The sequence below is a fragment of the Rhodnius prolixus genome, unplaced genomic scaffold (genome assembly GCF_049639745.1).
Source record: "Rhodnius prolixus isolate KJV_2025 unplaced genomic scaffold, Rpr scaffold_8, whole genome shotgun sequence".
Taxonomy (NCBI): domain Eukaryota; kingdom Metazoa; phylum Arthropoda; class Insecta; order Hemiptera; family Reduviidae; genus Rhodnius; species Rhodnius prolixus.
The window spans coordinates 12706707-12727817 of record NW_027411593.1 but is presented as its reverse complement, the minus strand read 5'-3'; the positions used below and the strand labels follow the sequence as shown (position 1 = coordinate 12727817).

The following is a 21111-nucleotide window of genomic DNA, read 5'->3' as shown; positions in this document are numbered from 1 at the left end:
ACATCAATATACACAGTCACAACCAAAGAAAGTAAAGAAATCAAGCTTTAAGGTTAACCCAAAGTATAACCAAACAACCATGAAAAGCCTTGTAGTTTGCCTTAAAGTTTGCTCTATTTCTTTCATGTTCAGCCATTTACTTCTTCAGGAACAGGCCAGCAACCACCATCCTGAAGAATCTTGTAGTTTAATTAAGGGATCATCATTCTGTAGATAAGATTGTCTTCACTCAGGATGTTTCCCTTGCTCTTAAGTAACTATCCTCTAGCATCTCAAGAGAGAATAACCAGAAAATGCTACGAGCTGTAGAAATGATATCTGATCCTCCTAAAATTCTAATTATTCTACGAACACCCGTAGATAAAGAAAGCTCCATAGATCTTTTAGTTGCTACGGATTTGGCTTTAAAGAAGTAAATGGTTTCAATGTTTTTGCTCATTATCATCTAAACATCAATTTTGTCTGCTGTCTTGTAAGTAAGACGGTTTCTTTAATTCCTTTTTCCAACATTTTCAGTCCTACATTGTCTCTTCTCCGATTCAATTAATTTTCATCGATTAAATAGCTCTTTTCTTGCTCTTTGATAATAAAATTTGTTTCTGACATTGTTCCCAGTTCTTTTATCGTTCTATGTTTTTTTTATTTTCCTCTGAAAACACGACTTTGTTATTTTAAATGATATCCGTGCAATAACGTAATTAGTTTAAACCCAATAAGAAGGTAGCTAATAAACAAGGGTAAAAACTGTAGAAAAGATTTAAACTCTACATTATTCATCTTATGTTATTCTAAAAACGTAAGTGTGCATACATTTTTTCTGGTAATGAACTGGTATTTGTTATTTAGAAATACGGAGGAGGAAAAACATGTTTGCATATTTTATTAGCAACGAAAATCTTGTAGAATATAAAAAGGTAGATTCTGATTCTTTTTATTCGTGAATAATTCAGAAAACAAAAAAAAATTGATGTAAAATATAAAGAACCTCTTCTTTTATTTAAGCAAGAAATGTTATGCTTCAGATATTAGAAGCTCGCGGAGTTCTTAAGTGAAACATCTTCGAGAAGTAAAAATACTTTTTACTTGGTACAATCAGTCTTCCTCAATTAAGAATTCTCTGATCGAGGACTTTTTTTCTTTTCGCGGACTGCCTTTCTGGAAGCATCATTTTTATTATTTTTTTTAGACTAGTATCTTCATCCAGATGGATTTTCCCTCACTCTTATCGCTAACTAAAACTGAATAAATACATCTTTAAAATAAATACTAAGTTCTAGACCCAGGTACTCTATGTGCCGACAGTGGTCAGTGAGGAAACCGTTCGTTTTACGAAATTTACCTATGCTCAGGCTAAGGCTTGCTTCAAGTTATAATTGTCCAGAAATAACTTTCCCTACCTCAGTCCATAAAGCCTGGACCAAAGCGAATTTCTGTAAAGCACTTCATTCCTTAAGTCAGCAATGTTTGCCGATGCATTTCCAGAAGCATCTTTGAGCCGAGAACAATAAAGTTCAGCGCTTTGATGGCAGCTTCTGTCTTTGGTTAAACCTTAAACCAAATACATCTTCCGATTGCCCGAATTCCCGGATGGAAGATCTCCACAGAAGAACTTCTTCACAGGTTCCGAGTGCGCCTGGTTCTTGGCCGACCACTGGTTCTCTTCGATTTACTCGGTCCATCTACTTACAAAACTCTCATGCGTCTGCCAAAAAGGTTTCCTAGCTCCATTTCTTCTTGGTACTCATCTTTTGCGAACAATAACTTATTTATAAAACTATATTTCTAATAGATTTTACTCCAAACAACATGATGTTCTGCTTTATAAAACATTTAGCAACTATTATCTAGTCACGAACCTACTGGCAACACTAATCTCCATTATTATTACAGGTGGAACGTTCCAAGAAAGCCCAACATCGCACAGCTACTGGGATCAGACGTTCACACAACCGTATTTCGACAATTCTACTAAGAGGGAAGTGACTACCACTGTCGGGCAAAGTGCTTATTTACACTGCCGGGTCAGAAATCTTGGTGACAGAGCGGTAAGTTGTTGCTTACTACTCACGTCTATAAAATTTTGAAAATAATTTATTCTATCATTTTATTCTAACTGATAAGTTTTTAAAACAAGATTTATATTCTTTTATTATAATACAATATATATTATACAGTTAATTGTACTTCTGTAAGTCTCCAGACATACCACTAGTTTCCAGTCAGATATCATTTTAACTAGTACCACAAAGATATTTGAAACTTTAACTTTTGTATTCATTTAAAGCCAAACTTAGGAACTTTGAGTCGTTTTCCTGTTTGTTGTTGTGGTGCAAATGTTAGGAAAAGTTGCACAGACTAAATTAATGTGCATTTGCTACGTTGTTGTAACATTAGCTTTAAATGGAAGAACATTTGTAGTTGGCATTTATTAAAGGGCATTTAAATATAACGTACTTTCCGTTTTCTAACTGGCTGTAACAAATATTTATTTATTTATTTTACTTTATTAATTTCGTAGCAACACTCAGCTTTTCAGCTCAGGCTACGCTGATCAGCTGTTAATTTTGGCGAGAATACTAAAGCCCTTTCGCTCGATTGTGGCTAATATTGTGCCAGCGAGCATCAAATTCCCTTTAAGGCAGATTTTTTCACAGCCCTATACCCGCAGCAAATAGGTTCCTAGCTTTGTCTTAAGTTTAAAGTTCTGTTTAAATCTTATCTAGTCCTCTGCAAGGAAACTGGCAACTGACTCCTTCCTATCTTCAGATTTATTACTAAATTTTGTAACTTTTTGAGAAGATTGCCATTTCATGATCTTTGAAACGTCGGAAAAAATTAAGCAAATAAAGAGTTGTGTTAAGTGTGTATAAGAATACACAATTCACAGAAAATATTTGTGAGGACAACGTTTCGTGATTGTTTTTCAATAAACTATTTAATACCTCAAAATTATGACATAATGGTTGACCATTCCTGTCAACTATTTGTGTGATTGCTCCTAGAAAATAAATAAATAAATAAATGTAATGAAATAACCTAGCAACTGTAGCCTCCAGTTTTAGTAAAGAATATTTTACGATTCGTTGCTTTATACGGGTGCCCCAAACACATAAATATTTATTACTGGTACTAAAGATTCACCAGCCTGACTTTAAAAGTGGTAAAAAAATAAAATAAATAAAAACAAGAATACCAATAAAAGGTTATTTTATGATTAATAATATCTGATGTATAACTTTTTATTTTTACTCTATTTAAGAAAAAGTTTATCGATTGAGTTGAATTTCAATTTGGTTCTGCCTCATATTAAAAGGCAACCAGAACAACTAAAAAAAAAAAGTATGAATCGCTGTATGTTCCAGATTTAAGTTCAAGTTGATTGGTGGATTTATTAGCTAGTTACACCTTTCTTGCGCATACCTGCGGAACTGTCACGTAGAGGTTGCTAATTTTTAGAGTTCAGTTTTCTGTTGTCTAGGATGGCTAAGTTTGGTCAATGTGTGTCTTAGGAGGACGTTTTGAACATCACGTTTCATCGGTGAGTAAATCATTCACCGATTCAGAGGCCAAGACTGTGGATGTCTGTTCTATTGGAATGCCACTACCACAAGTGGAACTTGTTGCTCTTGAACTTGAGATTTAGTAGCTTAAGCTTAACTTGAGATATACCCACCCCAACTGTTTAGCTTCTGCTTGAGGGACTGAGGAAACTGGCCGCATATCTTGAGCCCAGACCTCGCTAATCATGCTTTATGCCTTTTTATGAGGCAAACATTAGATGAATTTCCTCCCTTCAGCACTCCTTTTTGCAGACTACGTTAGGGGTTGATGGACAAATGTCCGAAATAGGTCGATGTCCAGTAAGTGAAATAGACTACGCATATATTTCTATAGGTATTATTTTTAATCACAGTAAGTTGCAGTGTTTTTTTTTAACTATTTTTAACAACTGTTAGCTCCAATTCAACCATATTTTTCCCTCTGGTTTCCTGTTACCCCACTTCCTGCAGCATTCTATACTTCACCTTCTCAAAATCCTTTCCACCTCGATGAGCTACCTCTCTCCACATGGGTAGATTAGAAAAAGGACGGGACCTATGCCCTACGGCACCGCAGCTACAAGAGACTTATTGTGCCTTTCTCCTCATGGATAAAGAACATCTTACTTGGAACCCGGATCAACTATACGTAGATCCAAGAACAAAACCCAAAGCTCACAGCCTAAGCCTAAACTTCCATCACAATGGTTCCTCCTTTCTACCAGAAGCATTTTATCTTCACACAACCCATGTTTCACAAGCGTCAACTATTTTGCTTCTCAGCACCACAGCATATGGAAACCCCAAGTAGTCCAAAAACATTTATTTCTGACTGTTCCTTTGCTTTCTGGAACCATCTTTATTGGAAATAACAACTCTAAGATGTTTCAATCCGGTCACTCTGTCATTCCGGAGAATCTTGTTTAATAACATCCCTACATAAGCCACGCCACAAGCACCTGTTGTCATCAATGGAAAGACCTAGCTTTCTAAACCGTTTTTATTTATTTCTTTATTAAATTCTTAGAATTCTCATGCGAGTGCAGACATAGTTATCGGTGTAGACAGGGCATCCCTTGTTGATTCAATGTCAATGTGGATTCAAGAAGATTTGTCTTGTTAGAGCTGGTTTCAACTGTTTCGATATACTTTGCTGTGCGGCAAGTTGTACCTCCAGACGGATTAACATTAGTCTTTCAGTTGGTTGGAAATTAGGTAAAGTTCGCCAATTTTCGACGGTATTTAAAAGTGTAGAAAAGGGTGGTTCAACGGGACGAAACTCCGGAACTTGTCGGGTACTTATCTTGTTGCTAGGATATATGTCCTTCCCCAAATATTTCTTTTTCTATGATACAAAAAAATCGGCTACCTCTCTCAGCTGCTGTTGAATTTGGTGTTGCAGTCCTTTTTTGGTATCATTTCTTACCGCTCTTTATGTCAGTCTTGAAGTACATTTATAAAATTTCTTAGATTTACTTTTAACGATTTATCATTCTGCTGATTTTCTTACTAAATGATTAGCTAATTCAGGGTTTTAACAGCATCTTTTAATCAACAACGTGAAAGGCTAACAACAGTTTTAATATCTGTTGATGCACGTAGCTGTTGTGGCTGTAGCTTAGGTTAGATAAGGCTGGAAAAATAGTGGAGCGGCGAGCAAAGCGGCTTTAAGCAAACACAAGTTAACATATGGGACCGCGCACAGTGGAGAGCAAAGCGAAGATAGAGAAACGCTACCAAGAGAGAGTAGAGCAACGCGTTGTGACATGTTTGATTTCTTCGCTCTCATCGCGCTCAATTTTCAAGGTTAAAATGGATATTTATTGGAGTAGTTTTTTTAAAGAAACCTCTGTGGGATCAAAAGGATGTTCTACATCACAACCGATTTGTGTTGGATTAATGGGGTTAACATTGAAATTAGTCCTATTCTTGATTAACATGCCTTCAACACTGGTTAGTATGTAATCAAATGTTGGAATAGACATACGAAAATACGCATGATACTTGCCAGGATGCTCCCGAAGTTGTTGGTACAAGTGATGGAATTCACCATGTTCATGTTTAATCCTGTTTATATCATGTGAACTGCAGCTCCTACTACTAATCTGCTGTAAATACCAAATTTTCAAGGAAGAATTTTCTTATAGAAATAATTCCTCCATCATGTCTCATCGAGGAGAACGCGACTAAACTCGTCACTATGTGCATACGACTCTTTGCTCGCTGCTCGTCGCTCTCTTTGATCTGAAGCAGCTATCATCGCCGCTTTGCTTGCCGCTCCACTATGCTTCCAACCTAAAGGTTCATAATCCTTTAGGTACATAGCACAATCGAACAGCAAGTGAGAGGCCGTTTCCTCCTCATCCTGAAACAATCTGCACAACGGTTCCGAGCTAATAAGCCCCCGCCTTGTACAGATGACTATGCCCTATGTGTACTGTGCAACTAACTGTATTAGGGTGTAACAGTATATTTATTAGTTCATGTTGTTAGGCTGGGATTTGGGATGCCCACAGGGACGCCAAGTACCCTGAAGAAGTGGCTAATCCACCTCCCCCTACGGGGTGGCTATAGCTTAAGTATGGAAATATATAATTTATAAAAATCTTTACGCAGTTACGATCAGCTAGAAATTATCTTTGCTAAATAGCTTTGAATTTCTGTAATAATTTTTGCAGATTTTTCAATCATTTATTTTCACTACTTTCAGAAAATTTGTTTTTCATTTCATTTTTTTTTTACCCAGTTCTAAGAGAGTTTTTTTTTTTAAGCGTTGAGAAAAGCTAAATGTATTTGCATGTGCCGGGCGTGCTGTATGGAAATAGTCTGCATGGTACGTGGCCGACCCACAGGACGGTCCGGCGCAGGGCATGGTGGTTCGTTGAGCCCTCATTAGCTCCATGCGGTAAAGCCAGACGCCAGTGAATAACAAAATCCCAGATGCCCATTGCTCATAACGATTCGTTATCTCTCTCTCTCTCACTTGCACGCTCTTTTTTACTTCCAGTATTTGCCGTCAACCAACAGCGAAACCGCATTAAAATATTACGAATTTTCATTTTAAATACTAACCATATTCACATACTTTTCGCTAACGTTTCGCATCATTTAACATTTATATATCTTAATATTTAATTTAAATACCTTGTTTATTTAATGAATATGAAATTCATTCTTCCCGAAATTGGGGAATTTGAATTCATCAATTGCTCGTACGAAGAGAGGAAATTTCGTAGATCTTTTTCAAAACAGAGGACACGTTTTTAGCGCTCTTACATTGTTTGAAAATCAAAGTCTTGTTATTAAAAAAAAAACGAATATCTTATAAAAGAGTCAAACTTCATATTGATCGGATACCCTCGCCATTATCAGCGTCAATTTTTTTTACTGAAACGAATCTATCCGAAGTAGGACATTACTTGGTTTTCTTCATTTGACTGGACAACAGAATTACTTTTAAATTACCTTCTACTTGAAATTCTTCTAAAAAAGAAAATTATACATACCTAATAAATCAATTGTAATAAAAAAAACTTGTAATTACAAAAGAAATAATTGTAATTATACATTTTTTTAAAAGAAATAAATTTATTAAAATCTCCATTTTAAACTACATAATTCATGTATCTAAAATCTTAAGATTAGAAATGAAAGTTTCCTTCTATGAAACGCCCGCTTGATTCAGTTACAGATTTTTCTCAATTTTCTAAATTTCAGCTTCCAATTTTGCTCCTTTTCGGTTTATATAGTTTAAACTAGATAGCTTGCTCTCCACTACAAATACATATATGCATGCGAGCATGAATTTAATTAATGTTATGTGCATTAATAATCTGTTGCACAAGGGTATTAATATTGCAACAATTAGTGGAGCATTAATAATAGGAACAGCTGTAAGACCGTATCTGTTCATTTTAGAACGTATAATTGGTAACAAGAAAATAATAATTTGAACATTCTTTGTGACATAATTAAATCTATAAAAAGAAGGAGAAGATAATAATAATTAGTTAGGTTACTTCTTCGTTCTTTGATTGGCTGTAAAATAAAAATTGTAACCTAATATTAATATTTAGTTCAATTCAACGTTCTACCTCATTTATAACACAATAAAAAGAAAAATTCCCAACTATACATTTACTTCTTCGCTTAGCTTAATGCTAGATATTTTAAATACTATTAAGGCCCTGAAATAAAATAAATAATTTTGGCAGTACGATATATTGATTTAGTATATTTGATCTATAACATTTCATAACTGTGGTTTGAAAATAAATTGGACTCCCGTTCAATTTTATTTGCGAAATGTTCCTTGTTTGAGAAATTTCGAAACATGTGTTTGTTCATTTCCTTTTTCTTCTGCCGCTTTACCATAATAATGGATTTTTTTGCTTTTTTTTGTCACTCACTCTCCATTCTTACTTATAAATACATTCGCTTCACACATTCATCCCTCTACTATATACAACTATTTACTAAACTACAGCTAATGGATGGATCAGTACTCTGTGCTCCTGCCATCCTTATAGCTTAACCGAAATTAAAATCACGTAATCCTTCTCAAATCATTTTCTTCCATTCATTCTAATCGGCTATAACTTTTAAATACATTCATATTTCTTTGCTAGCTCTGCTACAGATTTAAGCACATAGATGTTGGTGGAGAATATTATGTCTTCATAGCGAAATGGTGCATCTAAATACCTGTATAAGAAACATTCGTTTCCTTTCTACTACATAACGTGGACATATCATCATTAAAATAATTGTTGAGAAGTAAGTAATAGAGAGTGCTCATGAATACGGTCTATTCGGTTATTTATAGTAATATATATTTTAAATGTAACCCTGCTGTTTTAAGACGAGTATTATCAGAGACATTAAGACTTATTGTAGCGATGATGACGGAGATTTAGAACTGTCGAGTGAGATGAATGGTAGCTTTAATTGTTAAGCTTGTGCATATAGGCTAAAGAGATTGTCCGCTTAGCCTACATACAAGCCTGAATAATTTCTGACCAATCTTGTTTTCCATCACCAACTCAGTTCGTCTGTGAGCGCTATAGTATGATCGAGAATACTACCTCTCTTGGCTGACGGAAGCTGGTTTATTGTAAACATAGAACCGTAGCTAACGCTGTTAGGTTTTGCATCAGTTCAACTTTCCCTACGCGAAAACCACCTGAAAAAAAGAAAGCCTAAAGCTTACTTTTTAAAGCTAGATTGGGCTGGTGCTTTGCCATAGGTACAAAAATCATTACAGCTTAAAGCTAAATCTCCATGAATTATATTTCTGTTAATTACGATTTAGCTTCCCAACGAAGAGATCTAAAATGTCCACCTCTACAAATACATTCCTTTTACTAAGGTTTTCTCTTTTCCAAAACTCACCTCAATTGACATGATTCAATAAAAAAAAACTATTTTTACTGAATAGAAGATTTTAATGGCAAGAATTCTATAGGAAAATATAGAAGGTTAAGCTTTTCCTTTGTTGGTATTGCGCTTCAAAGTTAAGTACGCTTCGTTAAATTTATTTTTTTGTAGGTTATATATATTTGACCAAAATGGTTGCTACAGTTACTTCTTACATATAAACATATCTTAGCAAAACAGTCGTATAAGGTGTGTTAGCTCAGTTCTCTTTGGCAAAGAGTTCTCAGAAACGGCAAAGAGTCGCGTTAATGTTGTGAATGTTTCCCTTCGAACTACTTAAAGACCAAGAGCGCTTTCTTCTTTAGAAGTTTTTGTTCCTCCTTTCATTACGTTGGTGTAGAATGTGGCAACATCTGCTGTAATATTTTTCCCCTGTTACCATTAAAAGAAAAACTGTATTTTATTTCAGTTTAAATTTCAACATCTTTCTCAATTTTAATATTATTAAAGGATTGTTGAATTTGTGGGGGAGAATCATTTTAATTAGATATAAGACTTCGATTTCAAATTTGGAATTTAGAATCAAGTTTTGGCTCAATAAAGCCTGATATTTTAGTGGTGTCTTGTGAAAGAAATCGTAATGCTCATCAAGAAATTTAACCAGCAATCTCTCTAGAATTCTAGATGATAACGATTTCTGTGTATAAAAGCGAAGAATGGTGGTTGGCATCAACGATATCTTAATTTCCAAACAGAAATTTGTAAAAATATTATTTACTCTGACGTTTGGCTCCATCGGACCCAGAAAAGTAGCTGTGGGCCCAAGGTGGGCTTTGAAAACATTTTGCTGCTTAAAGCAGGCAAAAAAAAGCTCCATTTTTGTTGCTGCAAGAAAATCTCGAGTGAGGATATAAACATCAGACATTTTTATACTATGAAAACTCGAAATTCCAAAATGTCACGAATGCAAAATTCTGTAGTCACTAAAATTTTAAGTGCTTGGTAAATACATGAGGCATACTGTAAATGTGATGTGAAATTAAAGCAATAAACTAATAAGGTAATCTTAAACAGAGATTGTATGTACGTAGCTTTAGCTAAGTATTCAAATGTACACTGTAATTTCATTCAGTGTTTATTAACGTATTGTTGTTTGTTGCACACATATATTTCTTGTTTGTTGAATACATATGTAGTTTGTTTCATTATTCAACGAACATACCCAGCTGGGTATTGTTTATATCACATAGGCAAATTTACATTTGCGTCTATTGTAAAACCCTTACTGGATAAAACCGTAATTTATTTGTCCTTTAAATGTGTTTCATCTATTATTCTCTAAAGAAAACTCACAATGTGGTATTGTTTTAAAGATTTAGTAAGCATTGAAGTGTACAGAGCTTGTTTGAGACGATATGTTTTATTCTTTATACAGTCGCAAAGATTTTTATAAAGACATTATTTTCACCTGAAACAACTCCTCTGGTGCTAGTAAAATGTGTTTAGAATATAAATGCAACTTAAGAATGGTGAATTGAATGGTAGTTTGGTTGTGAACAAATTTGCCTGCAAGGGGGGTTGGAGTTGAAAATGAAGATTTTGATGGAATTTGGTGCAGCGAGTTTGAAGAGTTCAGACAAAAATGGAGGAAACCGAACCCCCTTCTATGTTGCAATAAGTAAACCATAACCAAGCACTTACGTAACTTCTAAACATTCTGAAAGAATAGATTATAATTGTACCAGTTTAAAAGACTTCATGTCAGCTATTTGATTCACCATGTAACGATCTGATTAAATAATTAGAACAATTCATTTATCAAGCAATGTTGTCAATTTAGTTGTAAGATTGTACAAATGTGATCACTCATTAATAGATGTTGAAAGAATCAGCTGAAAGGTAAAGCTAAGGGTGGAAGCAGTGGGAACACAGACAGTAGAGCGCAGGACCCTTTGAGTGGGTGTTAGCTGGAGGCTATGTAACTCTCTGTAGGTCATTTAGAATGGGACACCTCCCTAGGGTATTTCAAATACCAAGCCAGATTTACAATCTTAACTAACTTTATGTATAAATTATCAGCGCCCCCATGAACATTAAATCCAGTCTATTTACTTTTGTGTATAGTTACAAATAAGTAAGTAAAGGACGTTCAGAAACTTGCAAAATGCTTTGTATAAAGTATGGGAACTGAGTAGATATAATTAGAACAATATTCCAGATAGTCTTGCATTTTACAAACAATTATTATTGATATTAGTAATAATTTAGAGATTGGCCTACCTCTGAGGCCGTCTAAAAAACAGTTTCACTAGAAGAGGTTATGGCGACTAAGTGCAACAAGAATTTTTTCGCAACTGGCAGCTTTAAAATCCCTAGAGAAGTCGAAGTGCTCATACCAGAGAATATAGAAGAAGACACAACGAAGTAGGGTAGCAGAATGCCGTAACTCTGTTACCGGAAATCAAAGAATCCTGGGTAATAAAAGCGCTGATGAATTAGATCAAATTATCCAGTATTAGCGATAGCTTTTTCGAGTTATTAACTTTCTTTAAATGGAAGTAAATTAAGGTGGATAAATTATAATTAGATTTAGTCTTCTTTCCTCCTCAGAGCGTCAAGCAGAAAGGATAATCCCCACTATAACTGACAGAAAGGAAGTTATTCCCATTTATGACGCGTTTTTTTAAAATGTAACCACGAAGATGGTAATAAACTTGTTATTCGTTGACTAAGGCGTTCGGTAAGAAATGACAGATAAGGTTTTTTTTTAAAACAAAGATTCTAAATGATTAAAAAATTTTGTCAAATTCTCAACACCAAACTGATGATTTGATGATCAATGATAATCATATAAAATTCTTGTCATAAACATAAAAACATGCTTGCTACGTAGTTCAAAATCCAGGATATTATCGAGCCCAGCAGCATCCAAACGCATTTTCTCTTGGAGTCTCTTAATTAAGAAGAAGAATAGTACACGGTAACAGATGAATTCATGAAGATCGTTGTAAACAATGTGATTGGAGACGAAGTAAGAACCATTATTAAGGGTCCAATTAACTAGGAGGACTCACAAATTGTAAGACAAATCTTTGCTTAGATTAGATTAGATTAACGGGGTGGGACGTATGCCCCATGGCACCGCAGCCAAAAGAGGCTTATTATGCCATCCCCTTTCCTCCTCTTCCTGACACAATCTGCACAAGGGCCCTATGTGTACTGTGTAAATGTATTAGGGTGTTACAGTATATGTTGCTCATGTTCATGTTGTTTGGCTGGGATACCCGGCAGGGACGCCAAGTACCCTGAAGAAGTGGCTAATCCACTTCCCCCTACGGGGAAAAAAATATTTACTTAGTTATTTCGGTATTCATTATAGCACTAACCCATTCAACGAAGCTCCTTGATACGCCTACGGTTACCACAGCCTAGCAAAAAGTAATCATTCTTTTAAGCAGTTAAATATGGTTATTTAATTCAGGACGTTTCATTTTCTATGAGATTTCAAGTCAGCGTTTGTTGATGAACAGCTTCATTTAGCGATAAAATGTTAATAAATGTGATAATAGTGAAGTAAATTTTTTAATTTTTCAAATAATTCTGATGTATTTAGATTTTACCGATCAGCAGGCAGCTGAAAGAGATTCAGATTTAGCATTGTAGGAATTTATTTTTAGAATACTAATTTTAAAACAAACTGAGAATAAAAAATTTATAATTTAATAAACAGCTTGGTGAAAAGTATCATTTATATATTTCCATCATTCATCATAAATAAACTGAATAAATCATTCATCAGTTGTTTTTGAAGGAACATTATTTTACTTTTTACAGTTCTTAAAATTAACAAATAATATTTTAGGAAAGGGCTCAGTTCAGTGGTAAACAGCATTTCTACAGTTGGAAAACAAATTCGAATCCAGGCTGCTGGTCATTTGATTTTCTCAAACTAGGAGCTCATCACAGCTCGGACTGTGTTTCCTTTTTGCAACGAGACAACACTAAATAGAAAAAAGCTCTGGTCTCCAATGACGATCAGATACTGACGTGCCTTGAATTAAAGTAATAATGATTCTTTAATGTATAACGTGAAAACGGATAGTGTAACAATATCTAATAGTAAACATGTCCTAAAATTGAAATGGTTATATCTTTATTAATAGTCCTTCCCTAAATTTGTTCCTAATCGATAACCTTTGTTGGAATATGGGATGACCCAAACAAGGTGTGTTGATAGATAGGTAAATTCTTCATTTATTTAACCGAATACATTTACAAATTTAAACTAGAGTTTCAAATTAAACTACAACTATCTCCAACGTATTAATTTTTTAAGGAAAATATTAAAAACCCTAGAGTCTAAATAATGGCTATTTTCAATCTCTTACTTCTGTGCCTAATGGTTATTGAGTCCCTAATCGTTTTTCTTTTGGGAGGGGAGTTTTTATTTAGGACAGGAAGTGTGAGGAATTACTCTGCTATGTTTCTCCACCATTTCCACAACATTGTGGCGCAGATATCCGGGCATAAAGCAGCAAATCCGAGACTAACTGTGGCAACCTGTTACTTTTTTGGGGGGATGTCTCCTGGATGTGGGCAGTCGTGGCAGAATACAACAGCCGCTTCTTTTTCTCTCCTGACATAGTCTGTCCAAGAAAAACCAAATTTTTGGATGTTTTCTAAACTTATTGTACCGTCTAAGATGGCTCTTCAATGGTCTCCCGTGATCTAGTTTAGGTATTAATTCTTACAATTATTGATTCATGGAATTGTTTTGCAGTGGTTTTTTCATGCTCTATCCTAGGTTATACTCAGGTCACAATGGTCGTAAAGTTTAATGTCATGAAATGTAATTGCTAAACCAAAAAAAAAGGAAGAGTATAAAACGTAAATGGGATTATAGCTAGATAACTGGCAGGAAAAATATTATATTGTAGGTTTAGACTGGAAGAGTAACTCTACTGTAATATAAACTAATAAAACTTTTTCTAAGAATGTATGTCGCGTAGATGGTGACTTTCAAGTTTATTAGATAGGTTTGCAAGCTCTTGTCGTGTTAGTACAAATAGCCATGACACTGGGGCCCGCCTGTAGCTTATCACGGTGAGGTTTAGCACCGTGTGGAAAACGTGAGACTGAGATGTAGGCAGTGGCTCTGTAATATCTCCGTAAGAGTTACACGAGAAGATTAGCGAGTGAAAGGGATTTCACTGCCTTCTCCTTGTGATTATATCTAGAAGGCCGTGAAGAAGAAGTTGGTAAGAGTTGTCACAAGTGAGAGGGGGAGAAAGATGGAGTAGATGAGGGCCGGTGGAGAAGGACATTAGCTGCAGAAACGGGCCAGCTCCTGAGCATTTATATATATATAATCTTGAGCCAATCACGCTTCGTGTCCTACACCCACACAATCACAAGTACTCACTTTTCTTCCTTATATTTTCATGCACCTAGCTGATCAACGACTAACATCATTTTCAGAAAAATTGTGTGCATATAGGTGAATCTAAACTGTAACGTAGTATGTTCGCAGTGCTAATGGTTTTTAGATGTACCCATCTAAAAGTGAGAAAGAAAAAAAGAACATTTCATACTTTTACTGAGAAAATAGATAGAAAAATGTTACATAAATTGTATGAAATATTATGTGAAGATAATAACATGCTCATACATTCAAAAGATAACATTTATTTCCAATTGTTTGAATTGTGGTTATTATTTATGCATTTCCAGTCAACATACAAAAGAGGCAATAATATATTTTGTAAAATGGAGCTAAATAAATGAAATAAAGTGTATTTAATTATAAGGATTCATCGCCGACATCGCGTTGTTAATGTCTTTTCCATAATCGTCAGGGTGTGTTTCTTAAAGTTATTCTGGGTTATGGCATTCTTGTGTTGAAGCTCAAGAGAAATCCACCCTTTATTGTCTTGATTCCTGAACATTTCTGTACAATAGGTTCTTCAAATTCCATTATAATGCCCTATCTCACAGAATCAATCCATTTCTAGGCACCCGATACCTTAGTAATCACACTCAATCCAGACTCTTTTCATTAGATTTCGTGCCAACTAAACAGACCGGGTAATTTCATCTATTCAATACTTTCTAAGATATTTATTACTTTTGGTATTATTATTTTGAACTATTTCGAACTTTCTTCCATTATCAGACATAAATTAATTAATTTGATTCCGACATTACCGACGTGCACTGTACTTGATGAGTAAATAAACTTGCGAGCTGCGACAGAGAAAACCAAAAGATATTATACAGGACTTCCAGCCTAACATTTTCAATATTAATAAATTATTTTTGCTATTGAAGAAAATATCATTCGGTTTTATAAGATCACTTTTACAGTCGCTTCGTATTTATATTTGATCAAGAGTTATGATTTGATATTTGATTTGTCAATAAATTGCTACCAATTCTGCATTGTGTATTGATGCGTTATTATTGTATTTAATTTACTTCAATACTCGTGCATGAGAGAAGAGATGTACACAGCTTCTTCAATATAACTGTCAATTTTAGATCCATCAGTGTAAAGGAAACATGATTCTGACATTTTATTTTGAAAAAGATGCTTCTTTTAATGCTAATGAGAGTATCAGTAAAATCAAGTACTACTTTTCCAATGGAATTGGTTTTTGGATATTTTTTGTATTAGCGTTATAATACATTGAAATCTTGGGGGTTAGAAAATAAAATTTACGAAAGGGAAAAGCAAAAAAGAGGCCTTTATATCGTCCAAATAAAATTGATTTCGTCCTTATCCTTAATATGGAGAACCCCCATTCATTCTGAGACCATACTCTGGAATACCTTTATTTCGTATTCAGAGGATTTAAAAGCGTGTACTTCCTCGAAGGAAGGGGAAGAATCTTACTTTGAAAATCTGATACTATCACAATCGTTGCTCCAAGGGTGCAAGAAGGATCGCATTTACAAAAGGACAAAAGCCATCTACTATGTGAACTACATGATTTATTTGGAAATTCTAACCGGATTATAAATCAAGCTAGTTTTAGTTTAGTGCCTGAATTAATGTACTACTAGTAGTGCCAACATACTACTATTATACCGCTTTTAAATGGAGAGAGTCTACAGGAACGGTAGTCTAGTATTCCACAGCATCCGCCTTGTGAACTAACCGTATGGTAGTGTGCCCCTACAACCAACATGACACATCCCGCTGGGCCAAGAAGGAGTAAAGGGGCAAGGCTCTTTTAGTAGGAGTTCTTCCTGACCGTGAGAGGAGGCGAAAAGAGAAAACCCTTCTCTTGGCTGTACGCCAACTGTCACTCTCAAGGTAGTTCCGTCTGGCTGAAAAAGATTCCTTTGGGAACTGAAAACTAAAGGTCCCCGGTATCCCAGCAAGACCCAGCAAAGCTTGTACAATCTCAAAAGGTACTTTATTGCCCTACCATTGTTAATCACAATGCCAATTTGTTTCTTCTAGGAGGCTGCTCTGAAACTTGTGTTTACTATGGTTGTAGCTAAAGTTAGTATCGTTCACTCTATAGTGCTACTTCTTCAACAAGTTATGGCTTCGAAGCCTACATAACAACATTTAAGTTATTGCTGGAAGTCTGACTTCACAAAATGGATTAGATGATTCCAAAATGAATTTCTTTGCTCTCCCAAAAAGGTTCAAGTGATGATCTACATTAAAGTTGATATGCTAACTGCTTATCTATAAACTACATACAATAACATTTTTGTTGCGAAAGTTTAGTACACAAAAAATGGCTCCAAAACCATAAAGATTGTCAAGGATCACTTCCGCATTTCCTTCTATTTGAAATTTCTGCTTAGATCAGTTCAATTACTACTGTAATTAAACAGATGATGAGGCGCTGATCATGCGGTTAAATGACAATTTAGAAGAAAGTTTAACCTCAGAACTACAGCATCTCCAAAAATAAGGAATTTTTGGAAAAAAGCAATGAATTTTTGGGAACTGTTTCCAAGAGAAAAAAAAAATCGATTGAGTGATAAAGTGGCATTTTGAGATTTCCGTTTTTAGATATGCTGCTCAAAAACTCAGGCCAATTTGAAAAAGAAAAAAAAACAATTTTTCAGACTCAGAAAACCTTCGAAACAGTGAACATTCCAAATTGAAAATGCTTGTTCTAAAGTAAATTAAAACATATTACTTAAAAACAGATATTACTGTTTTATTATATTAAAAACTATACACTCTGGTTATCATTTTCTTCAAAACCTTAACTAAGCAATCTTTTAAAACATAAATTTAGTTAAGAAAGAATTATAAATATATCTTTTCTCTTGTCTTCCTAAAAAAGAGAGAGAATTGCATTCTCTTGATCTCATTCCAATTCTTTACATAGCGAATCCTTTTAATTGTGAATTAAGTTTGACTGCCTTGATTAGGAGAATACAATCACAATAAGTGATTAAATGTAAATAGAACTAAGTGCTCATTTAGCTGTGATTAATTGGACCTCTCCCTTTTTGTTACTAACACCTTCCTCTTCTCAAAGCAATCTTCTCTCTAAAATAGGGTTGTTTTGATTTCAATCTGTTCTTATTCTAGAATTAATTATTTAAATTTTTTTATCTTAATCCAAGTACTTTTGCACTAATAAAGAAAATTGTATTAAAGAAGTTTTAATAAGAATCCAAACTGAAACTTGGGGCATTATCTAACATATGTATTTGTCATCTCTATTTTTCTTCTTCTGTTTTCCTAATAGTTTTTCCAATATTTAGTTGACTTTCGTTGTATTACACGCTCAAAGCGTCAGAGTTAATAATTTACGGAAAATCCACTTCGTTTTATTTATTTCTACGCACTCCACTCCACGAAGATTTTTCACGACTTACTTTAACTTTTTCTTATAAACCATTCTTTGTTTGACTTCAATCAAGTTTTGCTACGTGGACTAAGGTGTCTAAATGTTCAACAGTGAATTCTTTTGAATGTGTTAACTGACAAGAAAGTGCCAGAAAGAGTGTAATATCTAGCCTGTGAATGTCGTATAACCTGTCTTTTACATGAAAGATGGTGACCCCAAAACTCCAGACAACTTGTTGTTAGAGAGGCTGTTATAAGGGGGCTTCTCCGAAAAGTAACTGGAGAAGATACTAAAGTGAAAGCGTCACTGGCATCAGGGACTGGTCACTACTCTATGCTAGATCTCTCTTTGGAGATTAAAAGCTCACGAGATATTCACCTGGCGTTTTAAAGATAAGCAATGGATACTGTCTTCAGAAGAACTAGTTATTGCACTGGTAAAAAAGGGTTATTGGAAGCAGCGAGAGGTCATCCTAGAGAGGTCATATGCTAATTCCCTTCTCTGGAACTTCCCTGAAATGAACAAGAGTTACAGCTTCACCATGACCTTCTCTTCAAAGAACTTGCAAGCTTCATGACATACGGATGGGCCAAACATCTAGGGTTAAAGTGCAAGTGCCAGAGCCCCCAGGAACTGGTACTCGTAATCAAATTTCAAGCGAACATTCACGCATAAAAAGATAAGTTCAGTTTTACCTTGGTCTGATTATCGGAATAAAGGTGATTGCTAGCATGGAAGGAAATGAAATGACCGAAGTATTGGCAGTGCTAGGCACCAAATCTCCTGTACTGGGAACTGAACTGCTGGCGGGATAGGCACAATTCTCTCCAGAAGGTGCTTAGGAAAGAGGAAGACCTACTTTGAGGCAGGCAAAGAGTTATAGCCGGAAGAGATCTGAGGCTTATAAACAAATTATTTCAATTAAAAACATCAGGCTGGCTAATTCTGGTTTAATCATTATCTTCAGCAGTGTAGTTTAGATTCAGGAAGTAAATGAGCCAGATGAAAAAGGAAGTTAGAGGAGAAATTTAAAAATAATTAAAATGTAGTTAAAAAAAAAATAAAAATGTAAAGCAGTGGTGGCTAGCAATAAAGGTAATCCCTTGTGGCAGCGATGGCGCTGCCCCCAGTGGCCTGGCTCGCTGAATTCACTTCTCTTCTATTCACTGTGTCTATCTTTGCTCCTGTCCTGTTTTTAAGTACAAAAGAAATTAAAGAGTGGAATTGTTGTTGTTGTAAAGAGTGAGACGTAATGATAACTTTTCTACCACTTTGCGTACTCAGTCTCAGATAACTTGACTTGGAAGGTATTCTACTATTTCTGTCTCAACAGACAAACACCGTAGCCAACATTATAGCTGCAAGGTATTTAAGGTGAAAAAAGTATGGTCGACATTTCACCTTGCCACTGGACTTTACATTTGTTAGCAGGGATTGTTTTTTTCTTCCCCTTTTAGTATATTTCCTAAAGGTTATTCGACCTTCACTGGCCTGCTTTCATCTCTATAGTAACATTAACAAAATATCAATACTTTCAGGTTTTATTCTAGCGGTATTACATCAACATTAATACAAACAAAATAACTTATTTAAACAGAAATCAACTTTAATATTATTTTGGAAGGTGTAGTAAACTATTTTAGAAAGAAAAATGAAACTTTAAAAAAGAAAAGTCTCGATTTCATTTAAAGAATTAAGACCCAAATTTGAAAGTGAAATTTACAATAAATGTTTTATAAAAATCCGCGCAAAAATTCGAAATGGATTTTTACTTTTAGTTACCAAACAAGTCTCCTTTTGTAATGATAATCATATCGCTCCAGTAAGCATGAAACTACAAGACCCCATGCCATACTGTGCACAATGTTTGGTCTAGAAATAGGCTTGCTAGTAGATGTTATAAACGGTAGCTCAGAGAAGGGAGAATCTTTCAGGAAATAAGTGAACAGAAGGAGATATCAACTAAGAGGCAGCCTTTGATTTTCTCAGAACACTTACAGTAGCTGAAGCAACAAGGACAAAGGAACTGATGTAACCCATAAAGTGAATTCAAAAGGTAGAAGAATGTGTCCATCTCCAGGACGAGGATCTTTTGTGTCTAAGCTGCATCAACTCTGGCTGAGATCATTTACAGTTGTAAAGAACTTATAAGATGAGGTGTTCAGTGTGAGACGAGTTTCTGGGGCATGCTGATTGGTCGAAAAATAACAAAAAATCTACTAAAGAACGATATGACATCGAAGTGAGGGGAACAATCGTGAAGAACATATGGCAAATATATAAATTACAACTTGGTAATCTAATTTTATGCACGGATTAATTAGTAAGTACTTTAATTACGAGTTAATATTGACTTTAACGCGAATATTGACTCCAAATTTTGTTTTAATTTCCACTTTATTGCTAAATATTCAAAAAGTAATATTTTTTATTCAAACTTACCTTATTCATTTTTCATATTTTAGTTAACAGTTAAAAAATATATATAGGTATATACATAAAAAATGCTGATGTTAAAGAAAGTAAACTCTGATCGGGTAAGGGTTCTTCCCGTGTAAAAGAAATGCTAGTGACCAACGTCTGCATTGCGCACTGAATGTAGTTACAAGATCCGCAAGACAAGCAACTGTTGCGTACAAAACATCCAAGAATACCTTTTGCCTTGCTATACAGGCTATTCAATCTTTACACTAGTTACTTGTAATTTTCTTTTTAAATTTCCTGTGTGAGAAATTTACAACATAATCTTTCATTTGACTCGCAGTACTTACTCTTAAATCAAAGTACTTAACTAATTTTCTATTAACTTGGGATTTGTAGTTACTAAGTAATTTTTTTCAATGTTTTATGTGTTCCCTATAATAAAATTAACACTCTTTAATGGCCAAAATCAAAATTAAATGCTTTAGAATATTTCAGAAATACAAATTATTTTTTTAAAAAAACGGTAAGAGCTGTTCTGGACAAATCTCTAACGAGGCATTTTGGTTGATCCAATTTGGTCAAATTGTCCTTAAGTTTTCCTATACTGATGACATTTTATTTTTTCACGATTTCCTCGCAGACGTTTCTAACAATTTAAAAAAAAAAGTCTATCAACGATATCCTTAAACGTTTTATCGCTTCTCCTTGTAAACTTTGTTTTTTGTGTGGCTAAGTTTTGTGACAGAGTTCTGACCGTCCTTCAGGCAATGAGCCCATTCCAAATTCTGCTATAATCTCTTCTTTCCATTTATGCTAATTGAATGCTTCACTTGCCAAATCGATTCTGTATTTTATTAAATTTTAATGTCTAAATACTTTATTGACTCCAAACTGTATAATAAAGTATTAACACTTTAACACTACTAAATGAAAAATTATTTTTAGCC

General features: G+C 34.6%; 1 protein-coding gene across 1 annotated transcript in view; it reads left to right on the top strand.

Moving 5' to 3' along the window:
- The first annotated feature begins 293 nt into the window (after positions 1 to 293).
- The window catches only part of LOC141451520 (zwei Ig domain protein zig-8-like), an 82643-nt gene continuing 61825 nt past the window's right edge, over positions 294 to 21111 (top strand). Inside the window, exons 1-2 of the mRNA XM_074122957.1 lie at positions 294 to 412; positions 1775 to 2045. Coding sequence (XP_073979058.1) covers positions 294 to 412; positions 1775 to 2045 — 390 coding nt within the window. The remainder of the gene's footprint in view (positions 413 to 1774; positions 2046 to 21111) is intronic.